General features: G+C 39.4%; 1 protein-coding gene across 1 annotated transcript in view; it reads left to right on the top strand.

Moving 5' to 3' along the window:
* The window catches only part of LOC121185682 (CUB and sushi domain-containing protein 3-like), a 205487-nt gene that overhangs the window by 29013 nt on the left and 152277 nt on the right, over positions 1 to 24197 (top strand). The window contains exons 3-6 of the mRNA XM_041044003.1: positions 2999 to 3111; positions 13221 to 13415; positions 21730 to 21798; positions 21838 to 21976. Coding sequence (XP_040899937.1) covers positions 2999 to 3111; positions 13221 to 13415; positions 21730 to 21798; positions 21838 to 21976 — 516 coding nt within the window. The remainder of the gene's footprint in view (positions 1 to 2998; positions 3112 to 13220; positions 13416 to 21729; positions 21799 to 21837; positions 21977 to 24197) is intronic.

Genomic DNA, 24197 nt, shown 5'->3' with positions numbered 1-24197 from the left:
CTGTCAAAATCTCATGCAAGCTTTTTTTTTTTTTTTTTGTATGTTGTGTCAGAAAATTTTCCAGTTGCTGTTGAGTTCAGAATGATTGTTTCTTAGGCAGCTGCACATCCATGGTTTAAGATGCTGATTGATCAGGTTTTGTTTTCTGGTTTGAATTATTCCTGCATCATCCCGACCAGCACGACTTGGGACCTGACCTGTATGAATCAGAAATAAGTGTAGGAGTACAGAATTTTGACAACTCTACCTAGACTGCCACCTCCTAATCCTTCTCACTGATAGCCTTGGAAAAGATGTCTTCCCCTCATGTACACTAACTCCATGACATCCTTTCCTTGCTGTTTCATGCCATGATGACAACAGTGCAATCTAAGAAGGGATTTAGTCTGTTGAGGCTTGGAATGTGGGACTGAGCTTCAGTTTTTATTCACCTTTCTTGTGGTCATGAGAATTTTTTTTCTTCATTTCAGATATCTAGGTGGTTGTAGGAGACTAAAGAGAATACCTAGCCTTCTGCTCATCAGAAGTCTTTATCTACATTATCCCTTATATGTTGCCATAACACTGTATGTTTTTTCTCCCATTTTTGTCTCTATTTCACATGTTGCCATATCAGCACATCTCTTTCCTCTGTACACTCTGTCGTTATGCTCAGTGCTGCAACAGTGAAGTGAAGGGTTTGCTCAACTTTTTGATTTATGGACAAACTAATTCAGTATTCATTTGTCCCACTTCTTCAGAAACCATTGCAGGTCAAGGCTTTTTAGCATCACTGTGTAACCGCATTGCACTCATCCTGGTGGGTGCCATCGACCTCCGTGCGAGCATGTACTCTGCAACCACTGATTGTTCTGTTCTTTTCTGCTCTGCTCAGTCAGTAATTAGTTTCCCCATGGATCCACCCCTCCCCAGATGTGGGGTAAGGAGGGTAATTCTAAAGACTACCCAGCTTGACATCAAAATGTGATTTATTGAAAATATATATCTCCCACGTGGAAATGGCACTGTGGACCCCTCCAACCCTTGTTCTCCTGTTGGAATGGCACTGAGAGAGAGAGTTATGTTGCAGAAGAAAGTTGAGGGCTTGTTTGTTATATGCCACAGCAGTGGACCAGAGGGAAATTAAGGCCTTGGTCACACACTTGTCTTTTCAATGTGACTTTTTGGAATAGAAACATAGAACCAAAGCCGGACCAAAGTGATTTGTCCACACGTGGCATTTTCATGTGAAACCTGACTGGAGCTGTGAGTCTAAGTTTCTAATAATACACTGAGTGGGAGAGAATTCCTTCAATAATTTGCTTGTTCACATCTGTCAGTATTTTGTTGCTTTTGTCAGTCCCTGTGCAGAGAGGAGTGTTTCCTATTGCTTTTTCACCACAACAGTTTTGGCACTGACCTGTTTTCTGCTGTTTCTCAGCTCTGCACTGTTTGTGCACTTAACAGGGTTTGGGGCCTGCAAAATGAATGACAGTACCTTTTAATATTTAGATTGTGGCCAGTTTGAGTATTGCCTAACCAAGTGGCACTGACTGGTCAGAAAGAATAAGTAAAAACAAAAATAGTTTCAGTCTTCTTCCTCTCTCCCCTGTGTTTACTGTCTTTAAGTACTCCAACTGAGACTTTTGTTGTGATGTATAAGCTTGGCCTCATTTTTAATTAACTGTGATAGCGTGCAATTTCAGGACAATGCTTTTCTAGGTGATTACGCTTCTAACAAGTTCACATTTCAAATTCTGTTTCCTCATAAATGCATTCAAAATTGCATCATGTGGCAATTGACTTTCAGCTGTATCTTGGCATGTTGTGCCATACCTGCGACAAAGGGTAATTATTTACTGCAAGGACCAGCGCAGTTCACAGTGCTGTAATTGGAAACTCTATTGAAGCTGTAAATACAGAACCCTCTACTTTGCTGTCACTGGGGGAATTTCTGTTTTTTCCACATTTGGCCTGCTACAGACATTATTCACCTGGCTTACTGTCAAGTAGAGCTTCAGTCACACAAAGTGCGCCAAAACTATCAATGGAAAATAACTAAAATAAGACAACAATAGAAAAGGAGACGTTTTGTTTCATGCACAAGTTCTGTTCATGCTATACCGCCTGGCTTACAGCAGTGAAGGGTCGATAGAACATCAGCAACCACTGCTGAGGAATGGTCAGCAACACATCTTGTTTACGACATCGTGAAAGTAAATGGATTTGTTTGGATCTGCACCTAATTTGAAATGCGGTAATGAAGCAGTCTGTTACAATGCAGCTGCCAGCCCTCCAACACCAACAATAGAGAAGGTTCTTGCTTGGGTTTTGATTATATAGTACCCAGTATATTATTGGTGGACAAATTGCATCACAATTCTCGGAGCAGTTCTGTTTTATTAGACACAAAATGTCACAGTGCACAAACTCTCTGGCAATATGAGGTTTGAGGTCTTTCAACGGTCATTATGTTTTTTTTGTTTGTTTGTTTTTGTTTTTTGATTGTCTGCATTGTTGCGTTTTAGTGCACATATCCCTTAACAGGAATCCATTAATTTCCAGTCAGCCACTTGGTGGGCTTTCTGATTTGAATAGAGAAATGGTGTTTAACAGACCCGGACAGTGTTTTGGTGTCTGCCTCACAACTTTTCAATGGTGTTGTCTGTTTGCAGTCGTTGCAATTTGGGGGGAAACAAATCCTAAATGGTGGTAAATATAGTCACAATGGGGAACAATGACATCCATTGCTGGAGGTTAAATGTTCTTGAACTTATGTGGTTTTAGCATGTGAAAGCTGAAAAAGGCAAATGTTTTACCACAATAATATTTTTCATAATTTACAACAGTTTCATTTTACTGTCATTATATAATTTTATTAAAACATTTGTCTCATATTTAACAAGGCTCAGCTACAACTGCACAATGTCATTTTAAAAAAATTCTTATTAGGATAAGAATGTGACAATATAAATTAAATCATGCTTTCAGTATTGAATTATCCTTCTCTTTTCTGCAGGTTAACTGGATTTACCATCCCTCCACCTGTTACCAGTTCTGGTTCCATTTTTTCACTGAGGCTTACCAGTGACTTTGCAGTAAGCGCTCATGGATTTAAGGCAGCTTATGAAGGTAAGGAAAGCATTATTTTCTGCTATTTGACTTTTGCTGCCATTAGAAATGGCCATTTTTATGAAATCTGAAAGAATTTAAGTTAGAGACCATGATCAGTACAGCGCTTCATAAACTGCGTCTTCATTTCGAAGAAAATTCCATTAGCCAGGAAAAGTCGACACCATTTATTCTTAAGAGAGGGACGTGTGATCACACTTCCTCCTCCTGATTTCCTGTAGGACTTCCACTGTTGAGTTATGGAAACATTAGGTACCTCAATTAAGCAAATTAATCTCATATTTTCCAAATCAACATCCCTCCCCCCAAAGTCCTGAACCTTTTCTGCGACTCCAGAGGTGCATCTGAAATTGCATGGCAGATGGCAATGGGAATTAGTTGAACTAATGGATGTACCGAGTTATCTGTGTTGAAGCAGAGCCGGGTGCAGCAGGGAGTTGTCTAAATATGAACTATCCTTCTGTGACCATCTCGCTCACCCCTACTCTCTTCCCCTCTGCTAATGTGAACTCCATTGCTCATGCATCTCTGGTTCTCTTTCTTTCTGCGCTCCTTTTTTATGATAGTTCATGTGTTTTGTCTTAAGCTTTCCTTTTTCTTTCCTCCTCATTTTATAATCCTCACTCCTTCCCTCCATTTGCTGCTTTTCTGCGCCTGTCTTCCTCTTTACTCCCAGTATCCTTTGGTTTTTTCTTTACTTTTTGTTCCCTTACCACCTCCTGCTCTAACAGGCTGACCCCAGCCTCTAAGCTTTCTTCTCCTCTCTTCCACAATGTCCTTTTCCACCCTCCTTTACCCCCCCCCCCCCCATCTCCCCACCTGCCCGAGACCTGGACAGTCCAGGACCTCTCCCCTCTCCATCTGCCCGTTTGTGCTCTTTCTCTTTCTCTCCCTGTCTCTTGCTCTGCTTCTCTCCCTCTCCTGTCTCCCTCTTTCCCTCTCTCCCAGTCTCCAGTGGGTGGCTTGGTTGAATTAGATCTTGTTCTTCTGCCGCCATCTTTTGCCTGTTTAATCTTCAACAGAATTTCATGCTGATTTGGATGTTAATCACATTTTGTTACAGATGATTCACAGAAATTTGCCATTACTCAGTACTGAGGAGTAATATGGACAGTGGAGAATGTTTTCCAATAAGGACAATGGGGGGTATTACATCAGTACAATTTATGTTGTGGCCATCTAGTTGTATTGTTATATTTTCACTTTTAATGTGTGGGAGTGCCCAAATATTTAAAGGCGCTACATGTTTGTTTTTTGCTACTGCTAAATAGCCAAGGTCAGCATTAACAGCTGTTTACTTACCAGTTTAGAAGAAACATTGAAAGTTCAGCCTCAGACTTCATTACTTTACTCACCAAGAGCTGTCTCCAGCGGCGGAAAACAGCAACCAATTTTAACTCATGTTTTGTTTCTATTTCTGTCACTTCTTTCCTTCTATTGAAGCTGGCACGCTAACCAGCTTCAGTAGCCCCAGCCCATCACATCTGTAGCATTCATTCTGCCCTCAGCTCAGTATGAGAAGATGAGGAAGTCCTCTGCCCACAGGGCATATTCTAACCTCTTGTCTTGTAAATGCAACAATGTCTGACGCTTTTGGCAAGTGACCACTATCATCAAAACCACCACCTGCTCCACCACTGCTAAAAATCTCAGCGGTACAGAAATTTTTATATATATATAAACACCTAAGTAGTATGGTGTTGCTTGCTAATATGATATGAAGGTGTTATCAGTTTTGAAACAGTGTGTTACCAACATATTGTTGAGTGTTGCATAGGTTAATTGCATAAAATGTTAATTTAACACCCTATTATGAATGTGAAATCATGACACAACAGTAGATTGTGATGGTGCAGTTTAACATACCACTAAGGAAGTGACTTTGTATCATCGTCATCTAACCTGAAAACCCAGCGGCTGGACTATTGTCATAAATTTCCATTATTTTCTGTTAGACCCTTATGACTGACACATATCAACATAAACATATTCAATGTGCTTATCCGTAATGTATTCATTTGCAAACCATTGTAACTCACTGCCACTGTATATCCTTCTATCTTGTTATGCTGATATGGTTAGCTACATCTTACACATGAATATGTATGTGCCGCTCGTTGTTATGGCTGAAAATGTGTGATGCTTGTAGACTCTCAGAGATGATTGAATCATGACTGCAATTAAGTGGATTTGAATCTGCGTGCATACGAAGGACACAGTGAAGGACATGGCCAGATGGAATCTAATTTCTCGACGGGCTGTCAATCTTTTGTCAAGTATGTTGGAATGAGATCCAGCTCCAACTTTATGTGAATTTTATCACTGATTAGTGCCTACTTTCCTACACTGCCACAAAACTTTCAGTGCCATACTGCAATCTCATGTGATAAGGTTGCAGGATCATCCTGAAAGGGTCAAGCTGCATTTATTAAGGAACAGAGATATGGAGCCTTTTCTGCAACACAGCTAAACAATGGCCACTAGTGCTTGTAGTTTTCCGAGGGACCAAGATAGACTGCAGCTATCTCACTGGGGGTAATGCTATCTGCTTGCCCTTTGTTGAAGGTTGTGTATTTGCAACAAAAATATTGCCATGCCTATCTAAAGCCTGCCTCGATGCCATTTCAACCTGCCCTTTTTTTGGAATAGTCTTTGAAAGACAGCTGACTCACAAGACATAATTTCATCTTTTCTCCCCAAATCATTTCATTTGTCCCTTTGTGGCAATGCAGATTGTCCACTGAGCTGGAAAAGTACTTGCATGTGTGTGCGTGCGTGCCTGCATGTATGAGCGTGTGTTGTTTACCAGAAGCTTTGCCCTGTGATCCAACATGGGTTCAGTCAATACTCTTTTTTTCCCGCCTGCATGAAAATCCAGCTCAGCAGCCAGTCAAGCAGCCAGCTAGGAAGCCAGACACGCAGTCTACACAGGCATCTCCTGTGGGGAAAGTGTGCTGCTTGTGTGCTCACAAACACTGCCACTCCGTCAAACTTCCATCTTCTTCAAAGGGCTACAGAGTCATTAGATATACAGGCGAAATAAATAGCTCAGCCCCAGAGAAATCTCGCACCCAACTACCTCATTTACTAGTTCACATAACTCACTCGTTACCACTGTGATGAGGGATAATGCAAGACAGTCTCACTCCCACTGTCTGAATGCAACTGTAGGTAAAAACTTTAGAGGTTGGTTTGTTATGATGGCAAACTCCTGTGGTCTTTTCACTGTTTTCGTGTGAATGTTTTCCAAGCTGGTTTTTACATTGATGTGCTAAAAACATTTTTATTTTTGTAATTCAAAACATGAGCTGTTTTACTCTCGTTTTAGTTTACAGAAAGGTCAGAGAGAATTCACTGGGTTAAAAACACATAATGTGTGTGTGTGTTGTTTGTATTTAATTTACTTTGGCATACCACATAATAATAATTTGATAATTTGTTAAGTATTGTGATGTTAAGCATCATATGCATTGTTTTTAACCAGGTTATATTTTGGTTCTTTGTGAGATTAAGTACTCCACTGGCATTGTATTAGTTTTGTTTGCATCTATTTCTCCACCCTGAAGTGAAGTTTGCACAGGTTTTCATAAGATTTAGCTTCAGCCCAGCCCGTGGTGTTTGGGAGCAGCTGTTTTCCCAAGGTTCAGTTATATCAGCAATTTATTTAGGTTCCTCCAGACAGCAACACTTGTTAGCTTAGGGCTAACAGTGTGTCTGAAACACTTGATTTCTTTAGGGGGTTTTTCAAACCCTCATAAAAGTAGAAATTCCAATCCAGTGTTAAGTGCAGGCTGTTATTCAGAGTACTTCTTTTCCAGGTTTCACATTCAAATTTGCAGCTATTGTAGCCGCAATTGTAGCACAGAGTTTTATCTTGCCTACGATGAGAGGCCTTATCCGAAGCACCTGCTTCAAATGTCTGCCACACATTAATTCAAGGGCCACGAGTGTCTGAGACATTAGTTATGACTTTCCATACACCAAAGGGCAGTGAGTCAGTGCTGCTATAATTACAGATGAGATGCATCTGCTACTTTTTAATTAGTGACCTGGGGTGAGTTTCTCAAAACATTTACTTGTGAAGTGAGTATTTTGTTTCTCTATATGGTTTTCTCAAGAATAGCTGCCGGAAAGTAATTATTGTAGCAATGAGTGCCTGATGGTTACTGTAAGTCAATTTGAATGTAATGTTTTGAGTAGGGGTCAGAAAAGTGAATCTATAAATCAGAAACACCATGCACACAACCGTTCTCTAAAAACCTGTGTGAAATGCTGCACAGTTAGTATTGTGGTAGGTAGGAAATTCACATTTGTGTGTTTTTAAGAATGAGCTTTGAATGCTCCACACCCTGCACAGAAAACAGATATTAAATACAGATACATTTTCTGTAAATTTGCTGTCTTTCTGGAAAATAATTTATAATGTTATCACATTTTTATTTGGCTGAGTGCAATCTGCCCGATGTCCCAGCAACATCTGGCAGCTGAAATTAGAGCTCTGTTCAGGAGCAAGCTGAGGTTCACAGGGTACAGGCTGCTTTTGGGTATGATGTGTAACATTTCCAACAGCGTATGAAGTTTTGAGTTTTTGATTTTAGTCACATCAAAGTCACAGCATGCCATGTTTCAGGTTGGAAAAAAGGCAAAAAACAAATTGCAACTGAAACATGGAGAAACAATTCAAAGAATATGGTTTACAGATTCTTGCAAATATTCACTAAGGAAGAGATGGTACCAATCATTTACATGAAAGCCACCTACACTTTCTTTCCCCTCGGCTAGTATTTTTAACATTTTACACACTGAAGAGTCTTGACAAGCCTCCATTAAATGTGGTAGTGGAGGAAGAAGGCACTAATTTTGGTAAATATGGGTGCTCTCTTGTGCAGTCGTGTGCACTGCTGGATTTTCAAATGCAGGGTCACACATTTAACTTAACATTTCTTTTGCCTCTGTGGTTCCCTGTGATATTAAAAGCGGTGTCAAACACGATTGTGATCTTAAGACACTGTCCCCTAAAAAAACGACCCGATAGATCATCTGTGTAAGCAGCTCATTATGACCTGTTGTTCGGCGTTACTGTTAGGTGACCTCTTGTGGTGGTAGTTATTTTCACGGGAGCGAAGGAGGAAGTAAGGTTTTAGTGACAAATAATAGAAGCGACAAAATCCTCATAAGGAGGAGGTCAGGGTGGATGGATGAGTCAACAAAACACAGGACTTTGTTTGAAACCTGTAGTCATCATTGTTTCTTCTGATCATGACTGTTCCACAAACGTAACTTCATGTTTATTATTGTAACCATGTCGACGAAGGTCCTTTAACATGAATGACGTATTTATTTTAACTCAAACCATGATCAAATCCATTCAAGCTTGACCATGTGTTTATTTTGTAACCATGACGACGAAAGTCCAGTACTCCTCCTGCTGTAGGGGCACAATTTCATGAGACGTTCTTATGTTTTGCCTTAGAGGATAGGGACAAACAACCTATGAGGGGATTCCTGTCCTTATGATAAGGAAGATTTGGATATTTAACCTCTAGAGAGGAAATCTTGCAATATATGGATCCCGATTATTTCTCAAAGGCTTAAACATGCAGTTATATAATGCAGATCCCTCTATATAGGACATGAATGGTTTAAGTATGAAAATTTGAATCATATGCTATGACTTTTGGAGTTGTCAGATCTCAACCCAACAGACATGTTAGACTCCATCAGAAGTCCTTGCCAGATTGTCTAATAGCTTCAGGGATCTCCTCCCCTCACACCTTCTGGCATTGGAATTTGGGGGGACTGCTTCCAACAATTTCTGTAACTTTCCAAAACGACAATTTGATATTCATTCCCACTTCACACAGTGACTGGACAGCTGTGCAGAGGTGAGAGAGAAGGCAGGGTTTGGACTTCCCTCTCAAACTCTCTATTTGTTTTTTTAACCAATCTGTATCTGCCATTTTTTGTGTGTATAACACCATAAATGCTTTCCAGGAGAGACAAAATGAAAATTACCACAATATTTAAATGATCACTGTGTCACCCATATGAGTGGTTTCTAGCCCAATCTCCTTAGCCAGCCATATAGTATAATGTCAGATATTTATGTACTTTTAATGATAAGTTCTCTATGTATTAAAGCAAATTGTATAAATGAAACATTCACTAGAAAACACTACAAAAAGATAGTACTATCCCATTGTTGCGTCTCTGGGTGACGTCCTAATCGATGTATTTTCTCCACCAATAAGTCCTCCTAGAAAAGCTTGGTAGCCTGGTCTTTATTGATCAAGTTATAATTATTATATTATTATTTTTTCAATTGACTGATGAGTGTTAAATAGCTAAAACACAGTGTGCCCTTGACCATCACCATCCTTGTATGGTAAATGCCAATCACAGGCTACTTGTGGGATGGAGGGCTTTTTGTGGTCAATCAGTTTGTGGTCAATGAATAACATCTATTAGTGCACAGCACCAGTCCCTGACTGATTTTCTGTCTTGTACAGATTTTTTTTTTTGACGTAAATGTTTTCAGCTCAGCAGTGTGCTGAATTCTAATCTCACGTTCTCTGCATCAAACTGTAAAGGGCTGTTGTGGCAAGTTTGTAGAAATTTAGATTGCCTTTGATATGCTTTGTCACATTTTGTTGAACTCCACAAATCTGATATTTCAAACAAATAAATTTCAATTTCACAGGCTTTCCTTAACTCCCACAGAGACGTATTTGCTGTTTGTTGCCAAGGATCATGCTGCGCCATGTAGGGATGCATATATTTACTGCAGCCTGCAGTGCATAGCTGCATTTGATATTAACAGCAAAGCATGGCTCCGGAATTATATGACATTGGTCAACAGTCTAAGACCTTTGAGGTTTTACTGCCTTAACCTAAAAACTGGTTTGTATGAACCAGTTTTTTGGGATGGAATTTTAAATCTAGTTTAAACTTATGGGTTAAACTGATCATATAAAATGTGGTACCCAGAATTTGTTCACAGTACCATGGCTTATTTATTGGAGGTGAACCTTTGTCAGTAAACCTCGGGCATGTCACATAAAACAGTCTGCCATGGTTAACCTTTAACAAAAAGTGTAACACTTAGTTTACATATTTACTTATGCAAAGTACTGTGGCTTTGTATAAATGTAATACTTAGTAGTCTGGCTGTCCCTCCTCACCGCTGACCTCTGCACTGGTCAGACGTCAATCCTGCACGGAATCTGAACTTTGCTTCTCACTCCTCACCCCTACATCAGTCAGTTATCATTAGTACTGCGCTATGTGTCTCAATCATTGGTCATCCCTCGGTTTGTGTGTCTGTCACAAAAAACTTGGCTGTCAGTCATAATTATAATATTTGTATATACTTTTTCTCTGACCTTTCTGAGTTACTTGTGGAAGGAGGTAGTGCAGTTATAAAAAAGAAAATAAAAAAAATGCTTGCATCTTACATAAATTCATAATAAACCCATTATACACATTGTATACACAGTTCTTATAAGAGATTAAAGGGGTTTGTCTAAATAAAGCTAGTATTAAAATGTGAGAATGCGAATCAGAGCCTCACTGATCAACCTAAAATGCTACTCTGTTTACAGGATTTGTGAAGACACTGTATACTGTTTTATTGTTATTTAATATTGTTTTTGTGGTTATAATTCTCAAACCCATATTGAAGCTTTGGAATTTCAGGCTAATATGGTCACCGTAGTAGTAGGTCTGTTTAGGGTTTTACCTATGTTAGCTGACACTTTCTGTAGCTTTTTAAAAAAAAAAAAAAAGATACATGCTTTAAGGTCCTCTTTCCTGCTTTATTCCCGTTCCAGTCTGTTGGCATTTAATTTTGTTCATAAACATAAACAGCCGTCGGTTTATGCTGAGGATTTGTACTGCATTCATTAGAGATCATACATATGAGTGTGTGTATGTGAGCATCTGCAGGGTAAAGTGGATTAGTAATTGGATTTCAAAAAAGATTCCTGGAAATTAACATTAGAAAATGACTTCACAGATGCATCTATCAATGAAATCAACTTCAGGATCAGGGTTTCAAATATATTTCTCCCTCTCTCTCCATCTGAAGATGGATCCATCTAACAGAGTTTATGTTAGTTTAAAAATAGCTTTCTGTTTCCTGCCTTTCCAGTTGGAATAATTAGCCACAAACAGATGGCATATATCAAAAATCATAATTTAACTTGACTGCATGATCAGTCACAGTCTGTAGGATGGAAGTGAGTTTTATATTCTTATCATGAGGACAGCTCTGGATCTAATCAGACTAATTGGGTTGTATTGATCATTACCCACAAATTCAGTTATGCTGTGTTCTTTATCACAAAGAGTCATATATGCCTTTAAAATACACTGTATGATTATAATAATGAAATTAAGAGAGGGTCTCTGCTCTTTTACATAAAACATTAAAAAAAACGGAGATGCTAATAATTTGAGTTTTTAACATTTACCACACTTAAAACATTACAAACTTGTTTTATATTACAATCATGACCTCTTTATATTGTAAACGAGCGAGAAATACAGAGAATCATTAAAATAACAAGAGAAAGACACATACAGTTTTAAACTGTGTGTAATATCTTTAGAACATCTTTAGAAAGACTTTATTTGCTGTATAAATAATTGGTTTTACAAGTCAACCCTCCTCGTTCAGGTTGATTGCGGTTTCCAACAGCCTGAAATCATTGGTCTGCAGTCTGACTCACACAGGAAATGAAATTGTAGTGACATGAGCTGAGGTCAGACCCCCTCCTGCTTTCAAGCTGAAGAGTTAACACTTAAAGTAAATTTAAAAACTAACATTTAACTCCTGAGGCAAAAAAGAAGCCAGTGATGTGTTATTGTCCTTTGCTGTAGCTTGAAATAAACACTTTGCTGATACATTTTGTGGAAGCTGGACATGTGCAGGGGAATTTTGACTGAGATTGAGTTATGGTGGTCCAGTAGAGGAAAGAAATGTACTGTGCTCAACCAAAAGAATACAGGATTGAACAGCCCTCTAGGCCTGTTTATCACAACTTACAGTAGATCTTTATCAAAATTCACTTTAAGTAGTTTGCCAAGAAGAAAATTGATCATAAGCACTTTGCTTCTGTCAGCACATGAGCACAATAGGACGGTGCTAGTAATTTCTGGGAATTGCTTTCTTGTGGAAGATGTATAACTTCAATATGCCATCCTCAAAAATGTGTGTGCCGAGGGATGTGAAATCAAATTAATGCAATTTTGTTCAAGTTATATTATTCTTCATTGTTACTGTTGTTCTGCCAGATGCAGTTTATCTATGTTTGTGCCATGATTAGCAGTAAATGATAGATACACAATAGGAAATAGAGAACAGCGGGAGCAGTAAGGTAATTAAGGAGGAGACATTAAGTTTGGAAATTTCTTATGTTGTTCTGTAAATATACATGACCACTGCAGATTTGAACATATTTTTGCTATTTTGCAGGGTATAAGAAAATGCTTGTATTAAAAGCTTTTGTTGGGGAACACAAATGAAAAATAGAATTTTCAAAAATTGAAAGACTGGCACACATTCAGTACTGGGATGGTTTTTTTTTTTGTGATGAGGATTTTTTTACCCTTGAATTTATGAAAATAATTTGAGTTCCAACCCTGCTTTTAAGCAAAGTGGCCATTCAGGACTGTACAGGAAAATGATTATAATCTGCAGCTGTAGCTCCTTCTCTCACATCTTCCATTTTTTTTCTTTTTTTAGCTTTCTTTTTTCTTTGTATATTGTGTAAGTTTTCTTGTTTTTCTCAGCACCTCGTTGTTTTTAGCTATAGATTTATGTTATTTAGTGAACTCTTAATGTAAAGAGATGGGTAAGGACAAGATTCTGACTTTCTTTGAAGTTTTCTGGATATTAACAGTGTAAGGTAGACTCCAGTACAAAAGGCAAGATTCCTAACAAAGTCATATGTAGCGTAGAAATCTTTTAGGCCTCCAAAATGATAAAAAAATAAACTTAATTGCTTTGCATTTACAACTAGAGACAAAATTAAGGAGCACTGGTGTATTTTTTGTACAGCAACACATTGTTATTCTTAAGAATGCTGTCTTCTCTCTCCATTTTCCAGAGCTCAGAAGCAGTTCATGTGGAAACCCCGGTGTTCCACCCAAAGGCATACTGAATGGAACTCAGTTCAACGTAGGTGACAAGATCCGCTACCGGTGCATCACCGGCTATGTCTTAGACGGACATTCGCTCCTCACCTGTGTCACCAACGCAGCTGGTGTGTCCGTGTGGGACTTTCCTGTGCCAATCTGCAGAGGTGAGGATGTTTCAGTACTGAAAATGAGCACCTAATCATTTTAGCTGCATGTGATGACTGCTCTTTTCTTAAGCCATGTTTTTTTTCCGCAGCTGCATAATGTGATTAACCAGTATCATGGAGAATACATGATGTTATCTTTTTATTTTAGGGTTCCCCCAAGAAATTTAAAATGAGCAGCTGATTGGATTATTTTGACCTCTTGTCATTTGATTTCCTTGAATTGCTTAAAGTTAACTGCATTTCAGTGATGACAGTTTGATGGCTGTGTGACTGGGTCCACGCCACAGATGTAGTAAAATGTGGCAACAGTCTACATATATAAATTTATTTGCAACCTCAAGGGATTGAATGATTTTAATCATGCTGAAGAAGTTGATTAGAGCCTGAGTGGTTCGAAAGGTTAATTAAACATTTATTCCTGTAGAGGTGGTACCTTAAATACATTAATGCTGTAAGCAGGAGTCGTTCATCTAGACACTAGACTTTTGCAGCTCTGTTTCTGCTGTGCTTTGGCTCTACTGGAGACTTGGGAATGTGTACAGGTCTTTCTGACCTTATCTTAACAAAGTATGTTTTTTTTTTTATTAGATGACCTGTTTGCTCTGCTGCCTTACCAAAGTCTTGGTCACCTCTCCTCTCAGACTGCATGCATAGCAACTCTAAGTTTACATGAACTACAAGACTAAAGGCTCACCAAGCCTGTTATTTCTACCCAGAAATGTCGGACAGTAAGAAATAAATCCACCCTCACTTTTATTTCATTGTGGTTACCCACCAGCTCCTGAAACATTAGGTGGAACAGTAGCAACTGGAACGTATAGGCACAGTAGGGAGAAGGACTGTTCTGACAGTCTGGGGGATTTGAAATGAAAGTGCCACATTATTCAGTCATACCTGAAACTTACTGTGTGCCTTTTCATCCTGCCTGGCAGGTTGTATATACTGGGACTGCTGGGACACAAATATAGCAGCTTTATATGGTGGAAAATTTTTAATGATGAAATTTTCTGTCTGCCTCAGGACAAATGAAACCAAGATAAAATGGATCTTTTGGACTGGACTGTTGGAACTTAAACTTACACATTAATATGTAAGACAAAAATTATTTTGAATAGTTATGTATCCATTGGTGAAAATTCTCTGTAGAATATTGGAGATGGAGCATTTTATAAGTCTGGCAAATTAAAATGCTTTAGGTTTCACAAAACAAATCTTGGGATCTCTGATAATAATGCACCAAATTCGAACATCCTATATGTGAAAGCTCTTCACCTAGACACCTCAACTCTTCCACATTATGAATGAGTGTTGGTTTCACTTTGCATGCATTTGGCAGCTCAGGCTACTTAAATATTACCAAAAATCCAAACTGAAAAGTAATATGGACATACACTGTGTGAGCATACAGCTAGTGCCAAGGTACCATATTTCAAAAAAATTTCAAGAGTCTGCATTACTTGAGGTGTAATATTCTTTCTTTTCTGACACTTGGAGAACTTTATGTTTTCTCGCTTCATTTCCTGCTCAGAAGCTTCCCAACATGTTGAAGAGATGCTGCACATAAGTAATTTGTCTCAGCAAGTTCTTTTGCTCAACCGCCATGAGCACAGAGAGCGAAGAACGTTCTAAAGCATAATTGTTTCTTTCTGACATCTGGTTGATGAATGACTGATTAGTGCTCTTCATACCATGAACTTCATCCCATGCTGTGTGTAGATGAGACCTGTCTTCACACTGATGCATATAATCCACTTTCACACATGTAGAAAGGCATTGTGCTTGTGAGTTTAATTTCTTGCTTATTGTGTTGATGTGTGTATAATAGATAAGGACTCAAATTTCACTTTACTATTTCATTTATTAACATTTCAACAATATCTGTACAGTTGACTGACTGCGACCATTAGACACGATAGATACAAACTTAGGTAAGGCAGTCCTGAGTACTCTATAAGAACTCACTTACAGAGGCTATTGTGAAGTCAACTGAAAGTTTTTCAGCCATATTCACTGGGAGCAGCTTAGCATAGGTTAGGTTCAATCAGCGCTAAAAGCTTATCTAAATCTCCCTTGTTGCTGAATTTAACACAAGACAACTGTTCAGGCGAAAAGATGTAGGTATTTACTGCAGTTTGGGTGAACCCCAAACCTGTGATGCACTAATTCCAGGCAGCACCTTTTCCTTTGCATTTGCTGTGTCAGCCTCCCTTTACCCCAAACCACCTCCCAGCAAGTGCTGCTGTTATTTTTGGAGACAGCCACTACTTTATATACAACAAGGACAAATAAACTAACTTCAGGCAAAATCTCTTAAGGAGAAGGATTAAAAGCCATTCCCAAATATAGATAATTTCCCTCAGAATAGTCTGCTCTTGTGTTTTCTTATTGCTGTATACCAAGTTGACCTTATTCAACTTTAACTGACTTTACAATGATTTACAGAATCAGAATTTGCACTATAGAACTATTTGGAGTAGACCTGTGTGTACATTCAGTCATCTCTGTATTTAAGTACTTTTTATAGTTTTCTTTATTGAGATGAAAAACAGTGAATAACTGCATGTTGTAATTGAATTAGTGCATTTTGATGCTGGTGGACTGTGGGGTCTAAGACACACAGTCATCCAAACAAGGGGGTATACTGTACTAAAGAGAGTCAAAATTCTCCCCCTCTCATCTTTATATACAATCCAAAGCAATCCCAAAGCCAGTCGACCAAATTTGCTCATGCCAACTCATTCTATAATGCAAGGCACAGCAAAAAGAAAATGGTTCAGTGTATGTATGAGAAATGGAAAGCTTGGAGGAAACAAAAAGCTGCAGATGGAGGGTTCCTTTCCATTTAAGGATGGTGTTAGCCTCTATTGCCAGGGGCCAGAAACATCACTCCTTTTCAGGCCTGGGCACTGCTTGAGCCACTCTCTCTCTCGTCCAAATCCGGCCCGGCTCCTGTATGTGGGCAGATGGTCCTTTGATCTTATTTCCTCAGAGATCCCTGCCCTTTCTGCTCATCACCAATTGTTTCACACTAAACACACAGCAACACAAAATCTCTCCCCAATCCACCGTCCGCCCCCCACCGTCTCCCAACACCTCAGTCTTTCAACCAGTCACCTCCTTTTGTTACTACCTCTCTCTCTTTCATCTCTTTCCCAGTTCTCTTCTCCATCCCGGTCCAACTTCCACTGTGTTTGTCAAACATTTGTGTGTGTATGACTGACAAGAAGACAGAGGGACAGAAGAGGAAAAAGAGAGCGTGCAGGGAGACTTACAATACCAACTTCCCATTACAAACACCGTGTTTGATAATGAAGCTGTGTCGAACCCAAGGTTGACCAATATCCATCATTGCTAAACTGTGGAATTTTCAGACATAAGTATGTTTGATGGACAGAGTTGTCAACTTTCATTTAATTAAATGTGGTCAATGCAGTGTTTACCCTGGAGGCCCAGCATGGAAGTCAGTATGAATGAAGTGGTACAAGTCAACATTTCTTTCTCCTTAGTGTGTCTCCCTATGAAACAACCACCACACAACCATCGTGTTTTATTGTGTCTGTTATTGAGAAAAACAGAATCTATATGGCTTGGAGTGGCTGTCAGGGAAATAGAAATCCTGTAATAATTCTGTAGTAACCATATAGCAACTGTAGTTGCTGTGAAGCTAACGTAATGCCGGGTGTTCTTTCATTTATAGCAGCCATGGACATGTGTTTATCCTGAGTCACTGTCTCTTTGAAAGATGACAATAGAGCCTGAAAGGTTAAGAGAAAAACAGAGAGAGGCAAATAGATACAAGTGTAGAGTCAGAGACTGAAAGACTGACATAAAGAACCAGACAGAATCAACTCCAAGCAGAGAGGCAGTGAGATGGAGAATTAATGGCTATTCTAATTGTGAGTTGCTGCTGCCCCTCGCAGGAGCCCATTTCGATTCCTTCCATCTAAATTGTCTCTGGACATTCATTAAACCAGGCAGCGAGACAGCAAACAGGGACAGTGTGGTAACATGAGAATATGGTCTATTGATACACTGTCATTCTTGTTGCCAGCCACTGTCCAACAGAATAAGATTAGGCCTCAGAAAAAGCTTGCTTCTTAAAGCATTTCCATGTCTGGTAGTGTGCCTGGACTAAACCCACAGTCCTCTCTGCATTGCCGTTTCAGCGCTCTACTACACAAATTGAGAATTCAATTCTGAAAATTTGACTTGCCCACTTCTCCATGGCAAAATTTTTCAATCCAAGTGAGTGCTAAGTTGCTCTCCACAGTTTGAGCTGATATGAAAATAACTCGGTGTCTCCACCAGGCTACAGCCGGAAATCCTTTACATTGAAGTCATGGGTGTGAAATCAGGCAGCCATTTTAATAGCATTTTTATTAAGAGTTAAGTTACCAGTGTGAACCTCTATCAATATTCATTGATTTCAGAAGAATAATAAGATGAAGTGAGGATCATTACATATTTTATAAAACAGAAATGACCAAATCCCTTCTGTAATGTAGCCTTCTGGTTGGGGCTGTGCTACCGTATTGCTCACTGAATCATCATCCTCTTCTGAAATCTGAAATTAGGAAGAGCTGGTCACTATGATGAAATGACCCCCAGAAATATGCATGATGCCATATGAATTGCATCTCTGCACCCATTACATTATTTTGCTCAACCTTATCAATGTGTAACATGACTTGTGGCTGAGCAAATGAGGGACTTACTGTAGACATAGCCAGTGCCTTTGCATTAACATGCGGATTATTACAAAGGAAAAACCTGAGGTAGTGTAGAAAATTATACATGAGTTCCTTCCTTTCTATCCCTGGGGGTGAATATTTCTAAGCAGAAAGACAAGTGTTGTATATCTGATCAAAGTCAAGGGGAGAGAGGCTTAATCCCTCCTCAAGTAGCATTAGATTGCTGATGCTGGGGATGTAAATGAGCTCAGCTAAAGCAGTCCTAATCCTCACCATCTTTTTTTTTTTTTTTTTTTTAACACTGCCACCATTTTTAAAAGAGACAGATACTTCTTCTTCTTTGTAAATCTGGAGCATGCTCTAATGATTTACTAAGGAACACATTGCCCAGCATTCAGTTGCCTCTTTTATGTAACTAAACCATGTTGGCAAACTGTATCTCAAATGCTGCCATGCATCCCAATGAAACACTGGATGTGGATATATGGAACCTGTAAGGCATTATCCAGTGGTAGCCATTTAAAATTCTCCAGCTGCAAAGCATTTTTTGAGCCCCAGACAGCAGTTTGCTGGTGCCTGATTTACAGTACCATGCATGGATGCGTCTCAAAGAAACAGCTAAGGAACCTGTCTAGCTACTTCTGTACAATAATGAATTGCTCCCAAGCATCTAACTAATTTTCCTGTGCAATTTAATTGGCTACAACTGTAGACATATTAATCAGTTATAAGTGAGGTTATTATCATTAAATGTGATTGTGGAAATCTATCTCATGCCTTTGAGGAAGCCCTGTGCTGAAATATTGGTGATTAATCCATAGCACACACCAGAGAATGACTTAGAGCTTTTTTCTTTTGGTTTTACTAAAAAGTCCCTTTATAGTTGCTTGCAGGCAAGGGGCAGTTATTATTATTATTATTATTATTATTATTATTTTTACAGTTTATGGAAGACCCTTTTCTTTTAATGTCAGTTTCTGATAATGTCAGTGGTATAATTTGCCACGGTGGCAATGCCGTGTCCTCTGTACCTTCTAGTCAAAACCTAGAATATAAACAATCCTGGATTACAGCCTGCGGTTTCCGCTTGCCATCTGCTTACACCTCAAGGCCTGACTTAATTAACTCTTATCTACAATACTGAGTCTCATTGCTGTGTGTTGATGTTTGATTGATTTATATATCAAGTTTCATCATATGATGCCTCTAGGCCCTTGCAGATGCCCTGCAGATTTTTGAATAAATGTGCAAGTTATATTCCTTTCACATTCAACAAAATGAAAATGTGGATGGTCTTGTACTGTAAGAACATTTTTGTAAGTAACAATTTTGTTACAGCATCCTGTGCATCCAGAGCACTGAAAAGTTTATATCTGAAAGACCTTGAGACGTACAACATATTTTTTCTTTTTTTTACTATTTTTCTCCCCGACTGTTGCAGATTGAGCTTGTATAATATGCTTGTTTGGTTGTAATGAGTTTCCTAGTATTCATTGCCAGCTGTTGAAAACTCTGTTGCTTTAGATTGCAATCCATTTCTTGTCTGCCTTTGCTGCCAGACCTTGAACAGTTGTGAATTCACAAAATTTTAAAGGTACCTTGCGTTAGTGTGATTGAGTGTAATGACCCCTGTGTCTACGCTGGGATTGATAAAGTTACTTATACCTATAAAGATACTCATGTTGTATGTCAGTGTGCAACATAATGCATTATAAATACATGTTGTTAATTTCGTTCAGGATTTTAGTATGGCTGAAAATGAGGCAGGTGTAGGTGATATTTGCAACCATTTACACAGAAGATGAGCTTGAAGAGCCACTTATAGATGAGGGTGGGTCTAGCCTGTGAAGATGGTTGTGTTTAGACTTGCCTGTAGAATTTCCACCCCCGATTTTATTTATTTTTTATCTTTCCTCTGTCTTTATTCTCTTGTATTCCAGTTATTCAATTCCAGTCTTTCTCTCATTCATTTTTGTACCACTTTGTCTTTTCTCTCTCGCTGATTTGCTCTCCACTTGTCTCTTTCCCTCCCACTTATTTTTTTTTCTTTTTCTGTCTTCTGTCCTACACTTTCCCCCCTCATTAGCAAATGCTTCTCCACTTCTTCTGTCTTGCTCTCTTTACCTTGATGGCCACAAGCACACTTTATGCTGTCCTCCTGTCTGCCATGAAGTTAAAGAGTAATATTGCTCCTCTGCAGCACTTTAATATCAGTTTAATTTCAGCCAATACCCAATTACTCTACAGATCTGCTAGGCACTCTTGGGAATGTCATCTTAAATGCATTGAGGGGAAATATAATTTGTCACTCAGGATAAGTTTCTTTATGCTGATGATTCAAACCAGAAGCAAATCATGGGACCACACGGTTTTGTTGTTAAAAGGTGGTAGGCATTCAACAAATGAAGGTCTGGCCTCCTCTCTTGTTACGAATCGTGCATATGCGGCCATCATGTCTCACACAGTATCATTTTTCCATCTCTGCCCTTCCTATAAAGACTTTGAGCAATTGCAATGCTTCTGCTAATGTATCAAAGGACATGGATCAAACTAACTAGCAGCCCCTGCTCTCACATCTTCTCCCTCTTTTTCTTTATCTTTTGAATTTCATACATCCGCTTCCTTGTTCCTTGACCAATCGTGTAATGCAGCATGCAGGAATGTTCCAAGGCTGGCAGCTCTGACAGCCCTGAGTGGAGCGCTGAGCCATCAAAGGTTTCAGCTGGCACAGCTGAGTGTCACATATTAGTCTTAAATGATGTGAAAACTGTGAAAGCCCTACCATCATTAGAAATCTTAAGGGAGAAAAAACGAATACAGGGATAGAAGGGAGGCTGGTGAGTAATAGTAGAAAGATCTGAGACAGCTCTGAAGAGAGGAATGGAGAGAGAGAGAGAGAGAGAGAGAGAGATGGAGAGATATTAGAAAGGGTGAGGGAGAGACGGGAAAAGGGATGTGGAGTGAAAGAGAGCAAGCCACTGTTATGGTAGAGTGCATTAACATTCAGCTGACGTGCCATGCTCCCCACACTGGAAAAAAAATATACAATTTCACAGCATTATAAGCCCTGTTTATCACCATTTGTTTGTTTCCTGAAACATGAGGGGCCTCCGAGGACATAATGATGAATTACTGACTCTTGGATGGAGGGAGGAGACAAGATGGGGGAAGGAAAGAAAAAGAGAGACACTGGACTTTTCCTCCTGCATAGAAACTGTGCTGAAGAATCTGTGACAGAATCTGTACACAGTTAAATGGCAAATAGTTGCATTGTCACATGATTCTCGCTGTTATAAAGAAAACACAACCAACCTTTTGTTCTTGAGTTTCATGTTGTTATCAGTCCCATAATTGTGCTGGAATTAGCTGTAGATACTGGACTTAACAACTTACAGATGTGTGAAAAAATAAAAATGTGTTTAAATGACCTGTGCAGTTCTACATTGGTCTTTCTGTGGTTTGCATTTATCTGAGGGAACAGGTACAGATGTTTTATCCCTGAAGCCATTTTTTTCCCCCGATGTTGAACTTTGAATAACAGCTCTGAAATAACCCAGAGACCATGTGTCTGTTCCTCCTTGCTCCCTCCCCACTCTGCTTTTCTCTTTGGTGACTGACAGCGGAGGACACGTGTGGTGGCACCCTGAGGGGCTCCAGCGGGCTCATCTCCAGCTTCGATTTCCCCAGTGGTGACTCCCCTGGCACTGGTGGGGGTGGAGGTGCTGGAGGCCTGGGCAGCAGTGGGGAGTGTAAGTGGACCATCCTGGCAGATCCGGGGGACACCATCTCCCTGGTGTTCACTGAGTTTCAGATGGAGGAGAAGTCGGATTATCTGGAAGTAGAGGGATCTGAACCGCCAACCATCTGGTGAGTTGAGCTGTGAGGAGTGAGTATGGTGTTTGTATTTCATCAGATGCACATTAAATTGTTATGTAAATAGTTTTAGTCTGACTGGAGGCGGGTATGTTTGTGTTGTTGCATGTGTGTTGACGAGGTGTTAAAAGAAATGGTGTTTGTGAGTTGTGTGAGAGCAGGGTATATTAGTGAGTATGCAGGTTTGGTTTCTGTAAGTGTTTTTGACCCATGTGTCAAGAAGAGAAATATAATGTGTTCTAAATTCTCCCAAGAAAATGATTTAAAGTGCTATACTGTAGTAAAACTGTTACATCATGGCCTATTTTCTGTCAGAAAAGAGGGTTGCCAAGTGAATAAGGGCCAAAAAGTAAGTTTGAAATCCACTTTTCATTATTTTATCACAAGTAGTGTGTTTTATAAGTCAATTTTGACTTCCACAAGAGAACTTAAGTAAAGTAAGTAGTTAAGTTACAACAGAGTAAAATTTATTTGTGTATCACATACAGTGTTTCAACAGGTTAGGAAAATAAATTAGAACCATGGGTTAAAATCCAATAATAAGGTTCATTTGGTTCAGTGATGTAACTAATCTGCCTAGCTGAGTAACTGAAGTGTGCTATAGGGAATCATAACAAAAACAAAAGGTAATGAACACTCATAGAGAGATTAAATAAGTTTTGTCTCTAGATTTACTGATTGCGAGAGAGTTGGCAGCTCTGAGTTTATTCCAGAGAGGGGTGGGTGCTCGCTAAGACAAGACTGAATTGCCTTAGGATTCTGTCTTAGTTCTTCGGATAACGAGGAGGTCTGCCTGCTGAGATCTTAAAGCATGCAAAGGAACAAAGGTTCAGTATGTATGGTTGCACACGACTATGTAATATTTTATGGGAGCAGCATTTTAAAATCAGCTGCGTGTATTGGAAGCTACAGTAAAGGGAAAGAAGCCAGCTGACTGGCATGCATGTACCTTTTAATGAATTTTCATGGACAGTTGTGCAGAAACCATCTTAAATATGTCTCTTGTGGTGCTGTTTGAATCAAATCAGTTCACAGAGAAGGTCAGGTTAAGGTTACTTTATTTGTACCCGTAGGTAGATTTGTTTTGCAGTCAGATGATGACACATAAAGAACACAAAACACAAAGAAATGTAACACAAAACCAACACCAACACAGCTGACTGTAAACATGATGATAAAAGTGCTCAAAGTGCTCAAGGTCACATGATTCCCTGTTGCATAATTCAAATTCAAAGTTGCTTGGGATGGGATTTGATTATTGAAATGAGTGCCATTGTCAATTTTGCGTATTGGTCCAATTCTTCATTGACTCCCTTAATGATTCCATTTTCTGCGTGGAAAAACAGAGTAGGCCTACACAGGTTTTCAGTGTTTAAAAAAAAAAAACACAGTTATCTCTGAGTCTGAGTAGGAATAAGGCATGCATGTGACTCAGGTGTGAAGCCATTTCCAGTGGAAAAAATCTGCTAAGCCTGCCTGCATGGTGCTAATATTATTATAGGATATTTAGCTTGGATAATGGACGTGCTGCTCGGCTGGGAAGCAGTGGCACTCGTGCGTAGAGTGTCAAATACATGGTATTCCTGGTATTTACTCCTATGTCGCATAGAAAAATGTTTCAGCATATTGCTGGTGTTTCCACCCTTACTTGAAATTACCTTTTTGCAAACACCTGTTGTCATCTTTCTGTTTCCTCCCCTCCACCACAACCCCATCTTGTTGCAACTTTCCAGCAGTGTAGATGAGCTCATTAGTTTGATGTCACTTTGTCTTATGCTTTTCTATGTAGGCTTGATGTAGAAGTCTCTCCCAGCTGAAACAAGGAAATATGAAATCGTTTTGACCCCCAACTTTGAAGCTAAGGTTATCCATCTCCTCTGCATCCTGTGTGAATGGGAGCATCTGCTAGGTTTATGTGATCCTGGCCGGGCATTAATTACAATTGGCTGAAATAAGCTCTTATCAATCACAGAGGTACAAGCTTTGTTGTCCCTACGAGTTGTCATCCAGAGTCAGAGGGAGAAAGGCAGACACTGTGTCAGTGAGAGACAGAGAGAGTCAATAGGAGAGGTACTCTTGAGTGTGGCGATGACTGCTAAGTATTGTATGTTGACATAACTAAAGACAGTGTGACAGGGAGCTGATATGGGATGACACTGATGTGTTTTGACAGACCATCAGGTAGCCCTCTTCTCTTAGGTATAATGGCAAATGG

The sequence above is a fragment of the Toxotes jaculatrix genome, chromosome 8, assembly GCF_017976425.1.
Source record: "Toxotes jaculatrix isolate fToxJac2 chromosome 8, fToxJac2.pri, whole genome shotgun sequence".
In the NCBI taxonomy this organism is placed as follows: domain Eukaryota; kingdom Metazoa; phylum Chordata; class Actinopteri; family Toxotidae; genus Toxotes; species Toxotes jaculatrix.
This window is presented reverse-complemented; position numbering and strand designations above follow the sequence as displayed.